The 17,326-nt window shown below is 38.0% G+C and overlaps 1 protein-coding gene across 1 annotated transcript; it reads left to right on the top strand.

Moving 5' to 3' along the window:
* Positions 1-8,010: 8,010 nt before the first annotated feature.
* entpd5a (ectonucleoside triphosphate diphosphohydrolase 5a) lies at positions 8,011-16,117 on the top strand (the record flags this gene model as incomplete). The annotated part of the gene is made up of 13 exons (XM_079385324.1): positions 8,011-8,293; positions 9,049-9,128; positions 9,594-9,737; positions 10,202-10,277; positions 10,840-10,875; positions 11,064-11,152; positions 11,244-11,323; positions 11,429-11,490; positions 11,576-11,677; positions 12,607-12,750; positions 12,855-12,911; positions 14,218-14,333; positions 14,486-16,117. The coding sequence occupies 13 exons, from the start codon at positions 8,011-8,013 to the stop codon at positions 14,567-14,569; spliced, it is 1,353 nt and encodes a 450-aa protein (XP_079241450.1). The 3' UTR covers positions 14,570-16,117.
* Between the last annotated feature and the right edge of the window lie 1,209 nt (positions 16,118-17,326).

Genomic DNA, 17,326 nt, shown 5'->3' with positions numbered 1-17,326 from the left:
GCAAGTTTGATAATAGATTGATTCCATGCAATGGGAAAAAAACATTGTGAAAACATTTTTCGAATAAAATAGCATTTTCAGTTTTTGTGTTCAAGGGAACAAAAACATAACTTCTGAGAAAACTAATGCAAAACTATTGGAACCACTGTGGCTCTCTCTCTCTATATGTAATAAATTATTTCCAAATTAAAATGTGCAGACAAAACACTGTGACAAACTTAATGTTAGTTAGCTTTAGGCAATTAGATTCTATTGCAGATTTTTTTCATAGAGCATTTATAAATGCAGGAATATATATTTGATTATTTAACCAAATTAAAATTTAAACACACACACACACACACACACACACACATTCAGTGGGCATCTGCATTTGGGATATTTGATTCTCATCTTTATTTTTTAAATCAGCATTTTATTCCAAAAATCGTCAAATTAAGACTTTTTCTCTGGATGGAATAAATGCATTGGTGAATTATGCTAAATAACAGAAATATATATTAAGACAGGAAATAGGGTAAGTTTTGATTTAGAGTTGACTAATGCCAGGCCACTGAGCCAGGAAAGACATTGTCGTATGCCAGTCATCCATCTTAATTACCTTGGGCACTGTGAAATGTGTCAAAGTCGAGACCAGATGATGCAAAATTGTCATGGAACTCCCACAAATTGCCTTTACATCCCACCAAGTTACAATTCTGGGTCATTGGGCTGGTCTTGGCTCTGCTTAACTCTGACTCATCTAATTGAATTAGGCTAACCTCAAGTGCTAGGTTTGGGGAAGCAGGTGAAGGATTGCCCCGTGGAAATACTCCCAATCTCCGTGGCAGGAGGCTTCCACCCATTTCCACATAAATGAACCTCATACTAGGTGTTTTGCTGACATGGCTTAAGTAAACTAATCATGTTACACTAACATGGCTTTTTGTGGCTATGAAAAAATAAACACAATGACAATTGCTAACATAATCAAGCATATGCCAGTGCTTCCCACACTGTGTTTGTAGAACAGCCCTATCCGGTGAAGGTAATCATTGGTTTAGGTGATATATACTGTCTCCAAGAGGGAAAATATAGAATTGTCAAAATAATAACCTTTTTTTTTTAAACAGAGGTTATTTAATTTCATTTACTGCATGACAGTGCAGTTTGAAGTGTAAAATTAGCCTATAATTGGAAAGAGGGTAGAATAGTGGGATGGACTGTAAAGTGCTAGCTGGGCGATCTTTGCTGCTTCCTTCTGTAAGCACATTTCTATACAAAGACACCACTTTTGCAGTTTTATTTTTCCCAAAACTCTTTTTTTCAGTTGAGCTAGACTGTCTCCGCGTTTATTTTCAAGAAGAGGTGTTCTATCACATATTATGTGAAGGCTGAATGGAAAGGACCAAAATAATGCTACTATTATATGACATTTATATGGCTGTCTGAAAAGTAGTAGTTTCAAAGGCTGTCTTTTGTTTCCTGAGCCTTCCTACTAATGTTTAAAATACATTTTGTATTGACATTCATATTGTGTACCGGTTTATTGCCTTCTCGGCTTATGAAGAACTTACAACAGCCTTGCCGTAGGCTTTATTTATGTAACAAGCTCAATGACAGTGTGCATCAGTGCAGTGTCATCTAACAGTCAGTCATTACAGCAAATATTAGAGTGCTCTTTTTTGTTCCACAAACAGAAATGATTGGGAACATAGCGCAATTCTGCAAAGCCAGCACTGCAACCTAAAGGGTTACTGGCAAAAGCACAGACTGACCTATGGTCTTTTCTTGTGATTACGGTCACTTCAATAACAAAGTACCAGCTACAGATTCTATAATTTCAGTCCTTTAATTCTGTGCCTTATATTTTATTGACCATTTTTCATAAATATCACTTAAAGTTTCAAATGAGAAAATTTCCTTGAGTAAATTTAGTTTCTGCTTACTGGATCATCAATTTAATTACAAATATCATGGTATATGATGTTATTTCATGTGTGTCATGATTTATAGACATGTTATGCAGAAATGAGGTTGTACACAAAATATAGATCACTTTTTAAAATAATTTCAAACACAGACAGAATACCCATCATTATAGAACAGTCAACGGCCTACAGACTATAGCCGAATAATATTTTTGTGTCTAAGTGTGTGTTTTGGATTGAAACGCTGACACAAATTTAAACACAACTGCCAATGTTCTAAGGTTTTGACCATACTGTCAAACTGAATTAGGAGATGAATCTACACTTCAAAGGTCAAACATCCTGTGGTGGCATTTCATGCCTTTTCTCTCTTCCTTCGCTGTTTTTAATTGCTGTCAAAAATGGCTGGGTCACAAGGGACAGCTGGAAAAGCCTTGATGAAATAACAGTTTGGCTGACTGAATTTCACTCTGTTTTTAGTCACGTTAGACCACTTCACTAGTAAAATTTTAAAAAGCAGACACACGTTCTCTCGTTTTGTTTCCATTAGCTAAGCCCTCTCTCAAGTGTTTTATCACATAACATGAAGGCCAAGGGGGGGTGGGCCTGGAAATGACATCTGAGTCCACCACAACAATACATTTTCCAGGATTTTGCTAGATTGGCAAATGTGAAATTTCCATGAGTGTCTAAAAAGGGATGTTTCAAGGTTGTCCAGACCAGGCTTCTTGTTTTCTTTCTGTTGGACACTTATTGGGACCCATTTTTTTTTACCAGTATGAAGTTAGGGATGGCAAATGGAAAACAGCTGTTGACCAAAACAGTACATTTTCAAACTTTAAAACAACAAGGCAAAACGACAGTTTTATTTAGGATTCAATGAAAATTATTTGCAATGCACTTCATGATCGAAATACGGGGTTTATGAAACGTTTGCATTAGCATATTAATAAGGTTCAAGTTTCTTTGTAGGTTTTCTTTGTAATTCGCCAGTTGCCATCGCCAGCCCACTGGACACGTGAGGGCCATAAAAGCATACACTTCAAATTAGACATCAAACATGATGTGAAATTCATCTTCATAATGTAATCCACTACTGGCAAAGAAGCAGTGACCAAACATTCATGCTGGAACTTTAGATTGCGTAAAAAATAAATGTAGTCCAGATAAAGGTGAAGTAAACGGAACAGGGAATCATGACCTAGTGACTCCCGGTTCTAGGAATGCAAATGTTATGTTTATATCTAATAATACCCATCTATTTCTTTTGGAATAATAACATGGCAATCTGCTGCTTTCATTTGCTTATACTTTCCATTGTCTTTGTGTAAAATACTCAAATAAAATGAATACTGTAAATGCTTTTTTGGTTATTATATCAATGCTTTATATAACACTATCTGGATAGTCAAACCAGTCAGTGGTATTGTTGGAATCACAGAGCAATTAAATGATATATTATTTAAAATATATTGTTGGCAGCATTCATTTATAATTTTTCTGGGAACATTCTCCTGTAACTGGACATCACGTGTACACGCTCTAACTCTATAAAAACTCCATATAGCATGTGATGTGAAGGCTGCAGCAATTTAGTAATTATGGACATGTGGGTCTACAAAATTCTTTGGTCTCATTATTTTTTAGATGAGTTTTGAGTTTTTTCTAAAACAAATCTCTGAGCTTCATGTTAACTCAGACCAATATGGCATTAAAAAACAAATATATCCATGCAAGTGGCGTTTAAACGCATTTTCTCACCCTTTATCTGTAGAAAAAAATGTGTATTAACATATTCAGACAGTTTTGAGGAATTTTCTAAAAGTGCTAACCTATCCACTACTATGCAAAAAAGTTAGCTAAGACAAAAGCTGCAACTTTGTTGAAGTTACTTCATATTTGAATGTAGGTTTATTTTGAAAGAAGGTCATTTGAGCTCATGTATTGTGTTGACTTGTCCCTTGCCAAGCAGTTTTAAAAGCAATTCATATTGTTGTCGTTTACAGATTTATTTCTTTGCTGTCAGTGCTACTCAGTTCTTTTGATATTCATGGCTATGATTAAAAGAGATTGGTTGCCATCACCCTATGATTTCCTATGAAAAACTGTTCACTCAGTGGGGACTCGTGTATAAAAAAGGGGGTCACGTAATGGTCGTATTCTCTGTTGTTTGCAACACCAGGGTGTAGCCTTCAGAAACCAAAAAATTGTGGGGTGAGCAGTAAACCATAAAGTTATACAAGCAAAAGGGGTTCACTTCCAGTTCTTCTAGAGGAGAGCAACTTGAGCAAGTGATTGATTTGTCATTCTATAAGCCAGTATTACATAAGATGTGGAGTAGCCGCAAAGCTTAAACAAAACTGTAGTTGACTTAGCAGATTCTCAAGGGGCCAAGCTTCTAAAAAACAATGTAAACTTAGCTCAGAATAATTTTGAATCCATCCAGCAGCACCACCCTCGCATTGCATGCCTTGTACTTGAGTTAGTTGCTGGCTTCCCAGCCGGTCATTTCTGTTCCGTTTTTTGATGAAGCTGGAGTGCATCCATAAAACATTCCACAAGCAGAAAAAGGCAAAAGAACATATGTCAAAATGTCAGGGTGTAGCTACTGTAACCTTATGGCGGCTCTTGGCTTGAAGTTCATATATGTTGTTTAGAAACTAAATTTAAAGCTAATTGCTATGACTGAGATCAAAGCAGAGACACCCCCTTCCACACCCCCATAAACAAATATCATCATTATATCCAAATCTGTAATTACAAGGTTCAACAGAAGTTCTTGGGCAGGGTACCTGTTAAAATCCATTCCTGTGGCACATTATTTCATGTATTTGTAAGATTAATTTACAAAGCACAGGGCACATAACAAGTAAACCAACTTGTTCATTAAAATCCCTTTTAAAAAAGCACTTGATGAAGTGTGAATGTTTTTACAGTTGTTAGTTAATTTCCTTGAAATGTGTAAGCATCCCAACTGACCCAACACATCTTAACGGCTTAACCAATTGAATGAGATTGGGACGGGTATATTTGTTTGTCCAACCAATAGAAGATGGGGGAGTGTTTGGAAAACCTGTCTGATTATATTTGCATTTGTAATTTTGATCAGTGACACTGGAGGTGCACAAACTACAGGCTTAACCTTGGTCAACTATGCATGTTGCATGAATTTTGAAATCTATCAAATAATCTAAAACTATTTAAAAGACTGCTAGAATATTTGCTGACAGTCTTGGGTTTTTTAATAAGTGTGCAGTGTGCTGCCGCTGTATTAAAATTACCCAACATTCATTAAGTGATCTCATTTGCAAAGGGTGAGGGTGAGTAAATGATAACATTCTCATTTTCGGGCGAACTATCCCTTTAAAAAGCAATGCATATTGCATAATGAATAATACATTGAGTTGATTTGCGCATGGTCAAACCTCACAATTCTTGTGTCATTTTTTTTTTTATGCACTATAAAAGTAGTTTGTTGTTTTGTAACTGTATGTGTTCATTATAATGTAGATTAAAGGATGCATTGTACATTCTACTGGGCTGGCAACAAATTCTTCCAAATTATTATTGTTTCGTTGTGGCAAAATATGTTAGAGTCAACATCACACAAATGGTTTTGAATGTGTCAGGCTTTTGGCGTGCATCCTGGTTTAATCATCCTGGTGCATCAGTTAAATAATGTACTGTAATTGCCCTGCTTTATGCCATAAATACTGTTTATGATGTATTGTGATAATTCCATGGATGTAGACTGCCTTGTCAGTAATTGTCTCAGTTATGTGTGAACATAAGTACTTATTTAGCGAAAAAAATGGTGCATTTAACTGCGGCTGTAACATAGTCACTATAGTGTGCAGTGCCATATAGACCTGTCCAGCCTGAAAGCTAACAGCATATTAGGAAACCACATGAAGCAATGATCTTTTGCAGGAGAGTGAGCAATTTTTATTACACTTAAGCAGCCAGGCACCTATTAAATTAATATTCTCTGTATTGTTGCTATGGCATGGTTGAAAGTGTTCTTTTAACTTGTCAGAAGGCAATACGAGGGCCTGCACATACATGCTTGGCACGGGAGAAAAGACCATAATGGGGTACCGCAGTTTGAAAAAAGAAGAAAAAGAGGAAAGAAAGTGTAATATTTTTAGTTCCAAATTACAACGTTGGAACTGTTGCTTTGCTCAGCCGACTGTCCAGGGACTGGAATGGCATGATGGGAGCAAAAGCACTGCCAAACTCCACCCAGGTTCCATCCTTCCTTCCCTCTGCCCTCTCTGTGCTTCTCATCTCCCCTCTCAGCACTAAAATCGCAGATCGGGCTCCACCGCCCCTTAGTTCTGCTCTTCACCGTCCCTCACCCGGGTCTCATCGGCAGTGGCAGCGAGAGCCATTCTTAACTCGCTGTGCGGTCAACCACTTTCATTAGTTGCAAGTGAAAGAGAAAAAGACATGTCATTGTAATGCAACCCTACCATCAGGCCTGAATATTTGAGGATTGCACAAAACAATTCATCTGTGAGAAACAAAACAATTCCTCCTTGATGTGAGACCAAGGTTCACAGAGTCGAGAAAACCCCTGTGTAACCCTACTATTCAGTTCATAGGAGGTTTTCAATGTCATCTGCGCCTGCTTGCAGGATCTAAACACCTAATTGTTTCTTTTCTGTCAAAACCAATAAAGAAACTACTGAGGAAAGCCAAAAAGCTTGAAATTCAGCGCTTAGCAAGACTATCACCTAAGAAAATACAATTACTCATATCCTTGCATAACATTTTTGCAAGGAGATGCCTCTAAACATTTTGTATTTACAAATCCTATATTTTACAGCAACTTCAAAAATCTGTATGTATATATATATATATATATATATATATATATATATATATATATATATATTATATTTATATATATATATATATATTATTAAAAGTAGCCATTTACCTCAAAAAAGGTGAAGTGTTTTGATTCTAAAGTTTGACCCTACATGTCCTGGGTACAGGATCTTCCTCTACTCTGCGGGCACTGAAAGTACACAGACACCGAAGTTTACCATCTGCCGTGCCAAAATACCTGGCAACTGATGTGAAAACAACACAAGAAATCGTTTGTCTACCCTGTATTTGAGCTCTGAAGTTTAATGATAATAATGTAATTTTATACCCTTGCTATAAACTCCTACAATAAATTAGATAATGTCTACACCTCTTTTAAAGCGAACAAAAGAGGGAAAAGCCTAATTTTAGAAGTTACGAGAGAAATAACTCAAATTAACTACATGTAACACGGAATCTCAAGATTCCAGTTAAATGACCATTTAAGATTCTTTAGGAGCTAGTTCATGATATAACTACTATTATTGGAAAGGAAGCTGGCTTGCAGCAATTGGAAGCCTGCATGAGTAGGTTTAAATGCTTTTTAGGAGAAAGAAAAAGTGGTGAAGTAACAAGACTGGCCGTAAGTAAAAAGTAAAGCTGTAAGTTTTAATTAAGTACACCCATAAAATGTATTTTTAAACCATTGCATTTACTCCTAGCCATACAGCTGGTTTTGAAGTCTTAATATATACTCTCTTTTGTTCTTCTGAAGACATTTTAGCTGCATCTAAGCCACTTCAGATGATGGGGAGGGTATGAGAGGGTATTGCCAATTTGAACGCCTTGCACGTAATTGACGAGAAATAAACTGCACTCTTTAGCAGGTATTCCATGTCCATTTTTATAAGCAAGGGGAGGGGATGGTGGAGGATGGATTTCAGAAGGCTTGGGATGACGAGGCTCGGGATTGGTGGATGCCGTTGTTTGGCATGGCCCCCTGCCAAGCACTTATGTCTTTATATACTGTAAACAGATGACTGACCAGTCCCGAGTGTGTCTCTGTGTTCACCCTCTCCTTCTGGCTCTCTCCATCTTCTCTTTCTTCTCTTCTTCATCTTTTCTGTAGATCTTTGCTGCATCTGCACACCCTCAAGACTCTCTCTCAACAAGACCGGGCAAAAACAGCAAACACATCCTCCTCCATAAAAAGTCTTGAGTCACTTTTTCAAGAAACCGCCGGTCAAGCCTTCAGCTGTTTGCAGTGTCGGCGTGGGAGAAAGAAACCATGTCTCAGCAGATGTTGCTCTTGACGGCGGTGTACATGTGGCTTTTTGCCGGGTACTTCCTGGTAGAGGCAACATATTACAACCACCATATGTACAACCGCTACCGTGCGCTCAATCACCATGCCAGCATGGACAATCAGCTTCCTCCAGAGGTACCTGTAGTGATGGAAGCAGTGGCCCCTCGTCCGGTCAACTTCAGTCGCACCTTTTATGGGATCATGTTTGATGCAGGCAGCACCGGCACCCGTATCCATATTTACAAGTTCATTCAAAAAGACCCAGGTAAGTCCCTTTTCCATATTCCTGTTCTTTTGCACATTAAATAAGCTCTGCAGTTCCCCAGATGACTTACTTGCTCCTCTTGTAGCTAGAATTCGAATATTGTCCTCCCCAGATGTGTTGCTCTGATGGTCCTGACTCACATCCATGCTTCAGTGTAGCTTACACCATGAACTCAGAATGATCCTTAAGAGTCCCGCCTTGCAGACTCTGTGAACGGCTGCCCTCTTCATTTCTCTCTCTCTTGATTGCTTTCTCACTGCATCCCTCTCAGGAGCCTGTGGGTCATAGCACGTCTGCTTACTGTGTCTGTGTTTGCCGTGGTTCATTCGCTGCATGGTGAGAAGGCAAACAGAAACACAGGGGTGGGAAGAGGAAAGAGGGATGGAGAAAGTTTGGTAATAAGCAGCTGCAGTTTCATTTAATAAATTGCAGCCTTGAGCAATATGTTAAAGACCATTGGTTTCAGCTGATAATGCAATAATCGGTTCCACAAAATACCCATCAAATGGAGACATGGCATCACTCCTGATGAGGTAAACTCTGAGCCTTGAGAAACTCTTAATTTTCCTGTCTGGAAAAATCTTGGTGGTCGCCATTTGTGGTAAACATACAATAACCAAACGTCTCTGCTCATGCACAATAACCTTAGGAGATGGAGTCGAGTTGCCCACAGTCCATCGCTAATGTGCACCTTCTAATAGCAGACGTCTTCAATTGTCCCTTCTGACTTTTTTGTCTGTCTCTGTGTCCCACAGTTGAGCTTCCAGTGCTTGACAATGAGATGTACCATGCCGTGAAGCCTGGACTGTCAGCGTACGCGGATATGCCCGAAGAGGTAAGCCACTAACTTTCTTACAACAACATCAGGGAATGTGTTACTTCTATTACATTCTAATGGCTTTGAGTTTTTCTAGTCTCGCCTGCACAGTGCAGATGAAGAAAGCCTTTTTTTAACATTTCCACTAAAGACAACATCAAAAACACCAAAAAGTCTTAATTCAGCATTATGGAATTTGAATTATAGATGGAGCAGTTATTATTTAGTTTGTGACATTTGCAGATATTCTAGTAAAAACTATTTGCTTTGTGCCAATATTCTACTGGTGTGGTTCTAAACTATGTAACCACAAGACATTGAAACTCTCCTCACTATTGAAACCCCTTGTTATTGGTGGACAAAAAAGTTGTGTTAACTTCATTATAGATCATGGTATTGTGAAAGGACAGGACTAGAACCTCACTTTGAGGAATTGTGGAATATTTGTAATAATATGTAGATGTTTTTTTTTTTTTTTTCTAGGGTGGAGAAACTATTAGGCAGCTGTTGAAGGTCGCAAAGAAGACGATTCCCAAAGAGCAATGGATACAGACACCTGTGGTTCTGAAAGCCACTGCCGGCTTGCGTCTGCTGCCTCAAGAAAAAGCCAAAGCTCTTTTGAATGAGGTAAGGCATTCTCTTCTTCACAGACAGTTTAGTAGAGAAACCAACCATCCCGAAGGAATAAACCACGTTGTGTGCGAGACGGAGAGAAAGAAAGGCAGGAAAAGTAAGAGAAGAGAAACCAATACTGTGTAAAAGCAGCTGTTCTGAGGATGTCTGGAGTTGAAGGGACCAAATCCCTTTTGAATTATCGTATTCAACGCCACCACACCAGCCACACTTGTGGTTTCTTGCTTGCCCAGTTTCAGAGAAATTTGCCCAAGATTGATTCAGTGAACTTCCCGTTGACTCCAGATAAAAAGAGCCGGCTTGAATTTTTATGTTGTAACAACCAAATGGTTTCTTTCTTTTTTATGGTGTACATTACAGAGGAACACACGAGTCATGAACTCTTAGATTTCTTTACATTGTAGAGCTGGAATTGCACACGATGGTTAATATGTGTAATTTCTGGTTTGTGTTCACAGGTCAAAGAAATTTTTGACGACTCTCCTTTCTTTGTGCCAAACAACAGTGTCACCATCATGAATGGCACCAATGAGGGTATTATAACCTTTCTCTGTTTAACACATCCAAGCTGAAGCACAAATGTAAATTACACCCATAATGCAATGCACAGACTTTGAAACATCCTTTTACACCAGCTTTCCTGTGTCTGTTATTGTGATAGTGACCTGAGTGTTTAATATGGCTGTCTGGATTCAACCTTGTCTGGAAGCCTCCCACGCTCAATATAAAATATTCCTCCACATTTTTTAATTTAAGTTGACATTCGGTTTCATGAAAACTCAGACATTCATGTACTTGTCTTGTGGTTTTATGAGGTGTGACTAATTTCGCATCTCAGACATGTTTAATTACCTGGGCCGGTCCTTGATGGCCCCAGTGTAGATCTACAGATATATACTTTCAATGGAAAAATTAGCCTACATCTTAATGCAGTACTATTGGATATATCAAAACTACTTGTTAGAGTTATCAAAAGGTTCAAACGTCAAATTTTGTCTAAATAGTGATTGGTGTTTACCATGTTATTTAGAGCTGAGACTAAATACTTAAGTGTTCAAATTCTGCATCTCAACTGCATGGATTCTCTCTGTTACAGGGGTCTTGGCATGGGTTACAGTAAACTTCCTCACAGGTACAGTCATACGTTATTAAGTTATTAAAGTATTTAGTTTAACCTAAGAGTAGACCATGACTCAGCTCCCACCATGAACTCTCAGAGCTAACCCTAGATATATTTCTAACTTCCAATATACTTCTACATGATTTTCATGGATTTGAATAACTGATATTAAACAAGTTTACTAAACCTTTGCTCTGCAGGTCATCTATATACTAAAACAAGGAAAACCGTTGGGATCCTGGATTTGGGTGGGGGTTCCACTCAGATTACTTTCCTTCCTCGGTTAAAGGTATAATGATAAGACAAAACCACAGTTGACATATACTGGCTAGCATTTTCAGTCATTTTTTACATTGACACTGTTCTCTTCTCTTTCACAGAAAACTGTGCTGACTGCTCCTCCAGACTACATTGCTAAAATCAACATGTTCAACAGCACTTTTGAGCTGTATACTCACAGGTCAGATAACTTGACGACACAACAGTAATTTTGTCCCTTTCCAGACAAAGACCAGCAATATGTCATCAGTGGAAAAATTCATTTTTATGCTTTTCCCATTTGCAGTTATCTTGGTAATGGACTAATTGCTGCACGACTGGCAACTCTTGGCGCTCTTGGTGCTGATGGTAATTATTCATCAGATGTTTTTATATTGTCTAACTTTGTTTCATAATGGATGTTTATTAATTTTTCACAATGCTCGACCTTCAGGTCTTGACTGGAAAGTTTTCAGAAGTTCTTGTTTACCCAAAAAATTCAGAGAAGACTGGAGCTTTGGTGGACTCACCTACAAAGTCAGTGGAATCCCAGATGGTGAGTGACCTCAGTCTCAAAATAAAGTCAGAGTTATTTATTTATTTATTTTTGCATGCAGTTGCAATTATTGTGATCAATTCATTGTGATAAAGACAATCCTCAGTGGTTGCATCTCAGTACAATGGTCAATTCTCATCTAGTTACTACATTTTTGTTTTGATTAATATATTGTTTCATGCAAAAATGTCACATTCATATTGACTTCAACCTTCCATTTATAGTCAGAATAAAACTAAAATCTTCTCAGGGTCTTTTTCTGTCTATTTAAATAGTCAAGTTCACTCAGTTCACTCATCAAATGATTCAACACTCTCTAACCTCAGACATGTAAAAAAAAGATCACATGCTTGGCATTTAGCCTAGCCTTTTCTCCCTTCAGCAATGTTGTGGTGCAGAATTACCAGCTATGATGGGCCTTGTTAAGCAGTTCATATGGTTTCTAACTGGTAGACCTGACCAGCCAGTTAGCTCCAGGGCTTATGGAAGCTGCCTATTTGAAGCTTCCTGTGAGGAAACCTCTCCCTGAAGAGTTTGTGGCAAACCCTCAAACTCACCACATTATGTTGTAAGGAGGCACTCTCCATTCAAGATACCTCAGATATCAAGCACAGTGTGAAGGTTAGGTTGGACCGCCCACAGAAGCCTTAATGTCTGTTTACACACTGATTCTGGGTGTCCAACTGGAGGCGAAATTGAGTTTACAAGGTACTGGGTATATATGGGACTGACACTGCAGAGAAAATATACCCCAGCACAGCATAAAATAACAAATTATGATTGGTTCCTTCACACATCCGTCAGACTGACTGCTCCTATCTAAACAGGGACTTCTTCAAAGTGGACCACCAGACTTTATACTGATGAAATTACTGAAAAAACTTTAAAAGACATTAATACAGCAAATACATCTGGTCCTTTATTTCCAGGTTTTGCAGGGTATAAGTTGTGCTACCAAGAGGTAATGCAGGTGGTGAAAGGGATTGTGCACCAGCCCTTTGAAGTCAAGGGAAGCAGCATCTTCTATGCCTTCTCCTATTACTATGACAGAGCTGTGGAGTCTGGTCTCATTGGTAAGTAGGTCCACATTAGGGATAAGGGTCAATGCTACAGAATATCTAAAATGATTCATCTTTAAAAGTTATGTTGAACAAACTGTATTGTCTCAATCATATAGACGGGTCCCGTGGCGGTACTGTGGAAGTCAGGGATTTTAAAAAGAGAGCCAAAGAAGGTAAGACTTTGGATGTTCTCCCATTCTCCAAAGAACACTCAGGTCAAAGTCCTGCCGCACACATTGCACAAACATAAACCCTCAGTGCTTATTTGCATTTGAGGTTCTCGACAATCACACTGGCTTCACAAAATAATAGCTCTGCCACCACATAAACATAGGTTGCACCTCTCCCACACAAATACTTCTGCTTGCGTGTGTTCACCTTTTTTGTAACTCTCCGACCCGCTATCTCAGCTTTTCCATGCCCTTACTAGAGGAATATGTTGTGAGTTCTTGAGCAGAAAGTGACGCATATGTCAGTTTGAGACCTGCAACTGATTCATGGAATCTTGGTAGATTGCGTCCATCAGTAAATGTCCGCAGAGCTGATTTATCGCTAGGGGGAATGAGTTGGCGCCTTATGTAAGGCTATTATTTGTATGCTGACACTGTCGCATGGTCTCGATGAACCGCATTTGGCACATCGGTTATCCCAGTGGCAGCAGCCCTGTGGATACCCACCTCCTCCCTGACCGTGAGACAACACCTAATGCCCAATATCTAACTGGAGGCAGGCAGGACTTAATGTCTCACCCTTTGTGGGAACACTTGGTATCCCTCGTCATTTGGAGCACAATCAGCACTTGTGTACGACCTAGGGTATGAAATTATTCATTCCCACTTTCCTCCTCATCTCAAACTTTTACAAATCACGTTGTTAGCTGGAGGAAAAACAAAACATTGGGTAGACCTGTTTCACAAAGACGTGCCAGACGGTTGTAGCAAACACAGTACTGGTGCCTCAAAGTCTTACCTGATTTTCCCCAGACTCTGACACACTGTAGCCTGACAATCAACAGTCTGGGACTCACTGGATAGTGTATACACTGTTTATCATCTCTTGTGCAACATAGGAATATTTTAGTCTTTTAATCTTGTCTTGGATTTTTTATTGCCCAATGCTGTACTCACAGAGTTACAAAATATTTACATTTTCTGAAAAAAATGTGATTGGTGCTTGTCCGTGCAAAACTCATCATCATGAGCATTGCTATGTGGTTGCAAAACTTTTCAAAGTAGTTATTCGTGCTAGGGTGTTCTGGGTGGTTGCTAGATACTTGCCACCACTTTCCTCAACAAGCCACCCAATTTGAAGCATAACTCATGTCTGTAGCACAGACTATGTGGGATGAGAAATGCGTCAAGGTTTAAAATACTAAGGCTCAAGGGTTTGTTCAAATCTCTAACTTTAAGTATGAGCAATAGTAAAAGCTTCCCTTAGCAAACACAACTAATTACTGTTCTTTTCTTTTTCTTAAACAAGTGTGCAACAAGATGACTAAATACCGTCCGATCAGCCCCTTTTTGTGCATGGACATGACCTACATCACATGCCTATTAAAAGAGGGATTTGGGTTCAAGGAGAGCACTGTTCTGCAGGTGAGTGGAAAATATTAAAACATAATTTGAAAATGTGAAACTCTATCATACAAAAGTAAATTGCCAAAAGCCAAAGTTAACATTCCTTGTCAGATGTAGTACCACAGATTAGGCAGTAGCATAATGGATTAATGATCTTCTTCTTTTAACAGCTTACTAAAAAGGTGAATAATGTGGAGACAAGCTGGGCACTTGGCGCCATCTTCGATCATTTCCACAAGCTCAACATTCATTAAAGCCTGCAGGCTTGAAGTGGACACCAGCATGAGGGGGAGCACAGGGGTCAAACAGGTGCAAAACTCACCTGCTGAAGCAGCCCCTCTTTGTTCTCCTCCATAACTCTTTAATTGAGTTTCAGACCTGCCCTGCAGCCCTATATCACAACGCTCACCCCTCTCATCAATTAAACTCTTACAGAACTGTTCACAAAGAAATCACTATATTTTTGTAAAGATGGCCAGGCCAGCCTGCTATTTCTACTGTATGTTTACATTTTTTTCAGTTCAGCCGTCTCACCTGAGACACTGTCTGTCTAACTTGGCAGTTTTCAAAGTTCCAGTGTTTAATGCACCCATTTAGAGCTCCTGATTCATGCTGTTGTGCAGGATGTTGTGCAGTGGGACACATGTAAAAACATTGTGTTTATTATTGTAGCTTCTGTAGCTTCTTCTGAAGTAACTTGTTAGTAGTAGTGCTTGCAGAGTAGTGTAGTGCTGTTTTAGGTTATGGTAAATTATACTGAAATTTCCATTTAGTGCCCCTATCTAGCACATACCACTTTATAGAGTAGATGTTTCAGCTACAGGCATCTGTATATATGTTTTGGAACCTGGGGTTCATTGGGCAGGAAGAGATAAGGAAGATAAGGACAAATCATACATGTACAGTCACTTTACTTGAGCACATGAGTGCTGTTTTAAGTATTATTGAATAATGCATGTATTTATGCTTATCTGTTTGTATATTAAGAAGCAGAGTTGAAGAGCTGAGTTGGAACATTTTTAGAAATATATCACTGTTGGTGGGGCTTTTTTTTTTTTTTTTTACCCAAGTTCTAACCAGACATGGTTTTTAACACTGAATGGCATGTAGTTGAATACACTTGCACTGCAGCCATTATCAAACTAAGAAAGGTATATAAATGCTTACATGGCTAAATACTTGGATAAAATATAACTCAAATGACTACTGGTCAAAAGTTATTAAAGTAGACATTATATGTGACTGTATTCAAAATGGAGTTATTTTTATGTTAACATGCAAACAGAGTTTAGAGTACCTTGAACCTCATTTATGTCTTTAAACTTGGGTTAGTTATTGTGAAAGTCATTTTAAGTGGTCATTATGTAGGAATATTACTGCTTTGTGTATGCAGAGATGCTCAGGTGTAATTGGGCAGAACTAGGTTAGATTTTGTGACAGGTGCATACTGCTGACCGATATAGGACCAATTTTTGGCAGTCTCATGTTAAAGTGTGTTTTGTGAATTATTGTACAAATATTTATTACATGAATACTTGCTAAATATGCAGTGTGCGGTTGTTGCATCTCTTTAATCCACCTGCTTCTTTAAAGCTGCTTAAGTATACATTTTTATGTATTTTACTATGTCTGTATATACACTTCAGTAATGTCCTTTTTTTTTTTTTTACCAGTTGTCATAGTTCAATGTATGACATGAAATTATCATGTACTGCTTTGCCATTTTTAAAGGTATACTCGACAGCAAATGCTATAAATATGCTTTCCAATTCAATGTTGTGTATGAAGTGATATTGTACATGAATAAAAAAACATAAGAAAAATCTGTTGTTGAATATCTTAACTAAATGCGATTTTAAAGATAAAATGCATCTAGCCTACAAACCTCTCTTGATCCATCAAGTAGATCTAGCTTGAGATATTCTTGCACGTTACAGATATTTTTCTCTCAAACAGTGTAAAATAAAGTTGACTTAATAGCATGAACGGTAGTATAACTAAAAACACTAACTTAAAAATCACAAACTATGCAGGCACGAAGTACATATAGTAAACATTATAGACGATTATTGATTGCTTACCTATTTAGAATGAGATGAATGGATTTCCTTGTTAATCAAATTGGGAAGTAATAGAAAACAGTCCCTCCGCTGGGTGAATGATAATATTAAAAAAATAATGAAGGAACGCAATAACGCTTTAAAATTAGCAACAAGATCAAAGATGGCTCATAATAGAAATACATTTGTAATGTTAAGAAATAAGGTAGTAAGAATATTAAGGAAAGCAAAAGCAAAGATTTTCTTTATCACAATTAGTGAAAATGATCATGGTAACTCAAAAACTATATGGAGACAGATTAAAAAGTTAACCGGGCAAAATAATATCAAAGCAAGGCCAATTGAATTGAATATTAATTATACAATTTTACAGAGCCCAATTGATGTGGCACAGGCCTTTAACCACTATTTTATTGATTCAGTGGATAAAATTGCTAAAAGTTTTAAAGTACAACAACTGTATTTACGAGTAAATAATGCTAGTGAGACAGCTTTAGTACTAGGACCAGTAACTAGGTTGAAAAGGTAGTCATCTCTCTTAAGTCCTCAAGGGCTAAAGATCTCTATCGTATAAACGCACTTTTATTGAAACAAATTAGTTCCTCAATAGTTAACCCTGTAACACATATCATTAATAGTTTGTTAGATCAAGAGAGATTCCTTACCTCTTGGAAGCCGACGGTTGTGGCCCCTATATTTAAGGGAGGTGATTCCCATTTAACCAGCAATTATAGGCCAATTAGTGTCCTCCCCACAATATCAAACGTTTTTGAAAAACTGCTGGTTAAACAAATTATTGACCATTTTAATAAGTCCTTTTCAATTACATCCGATGCAGTTTGGCTTTAGGATAAATCATTCAACAGAAACGGCTACTTGTTAGTTTATAGAAAAGGTAAAGGCATTAATGGATAAAGGTGGAGTGGTAGGGGCTGTATTTCATGATTTACA

This window comes from Barbus barbus, assembly GCF_936440315.1.
Source record: "Barbus barbus genome assembly, chromosome: 30".
Lineage (NCBI taxonomy): Eukaryota > Metazoa > Chordata > Actinopteri > Cypriniformes > Cyprinidae > Barbus > Barbus barbus.
Note: the sequence above shows the minus strand (reverse complement) of the source record. Positions and strands in the feature narration are given on the sequence as shown.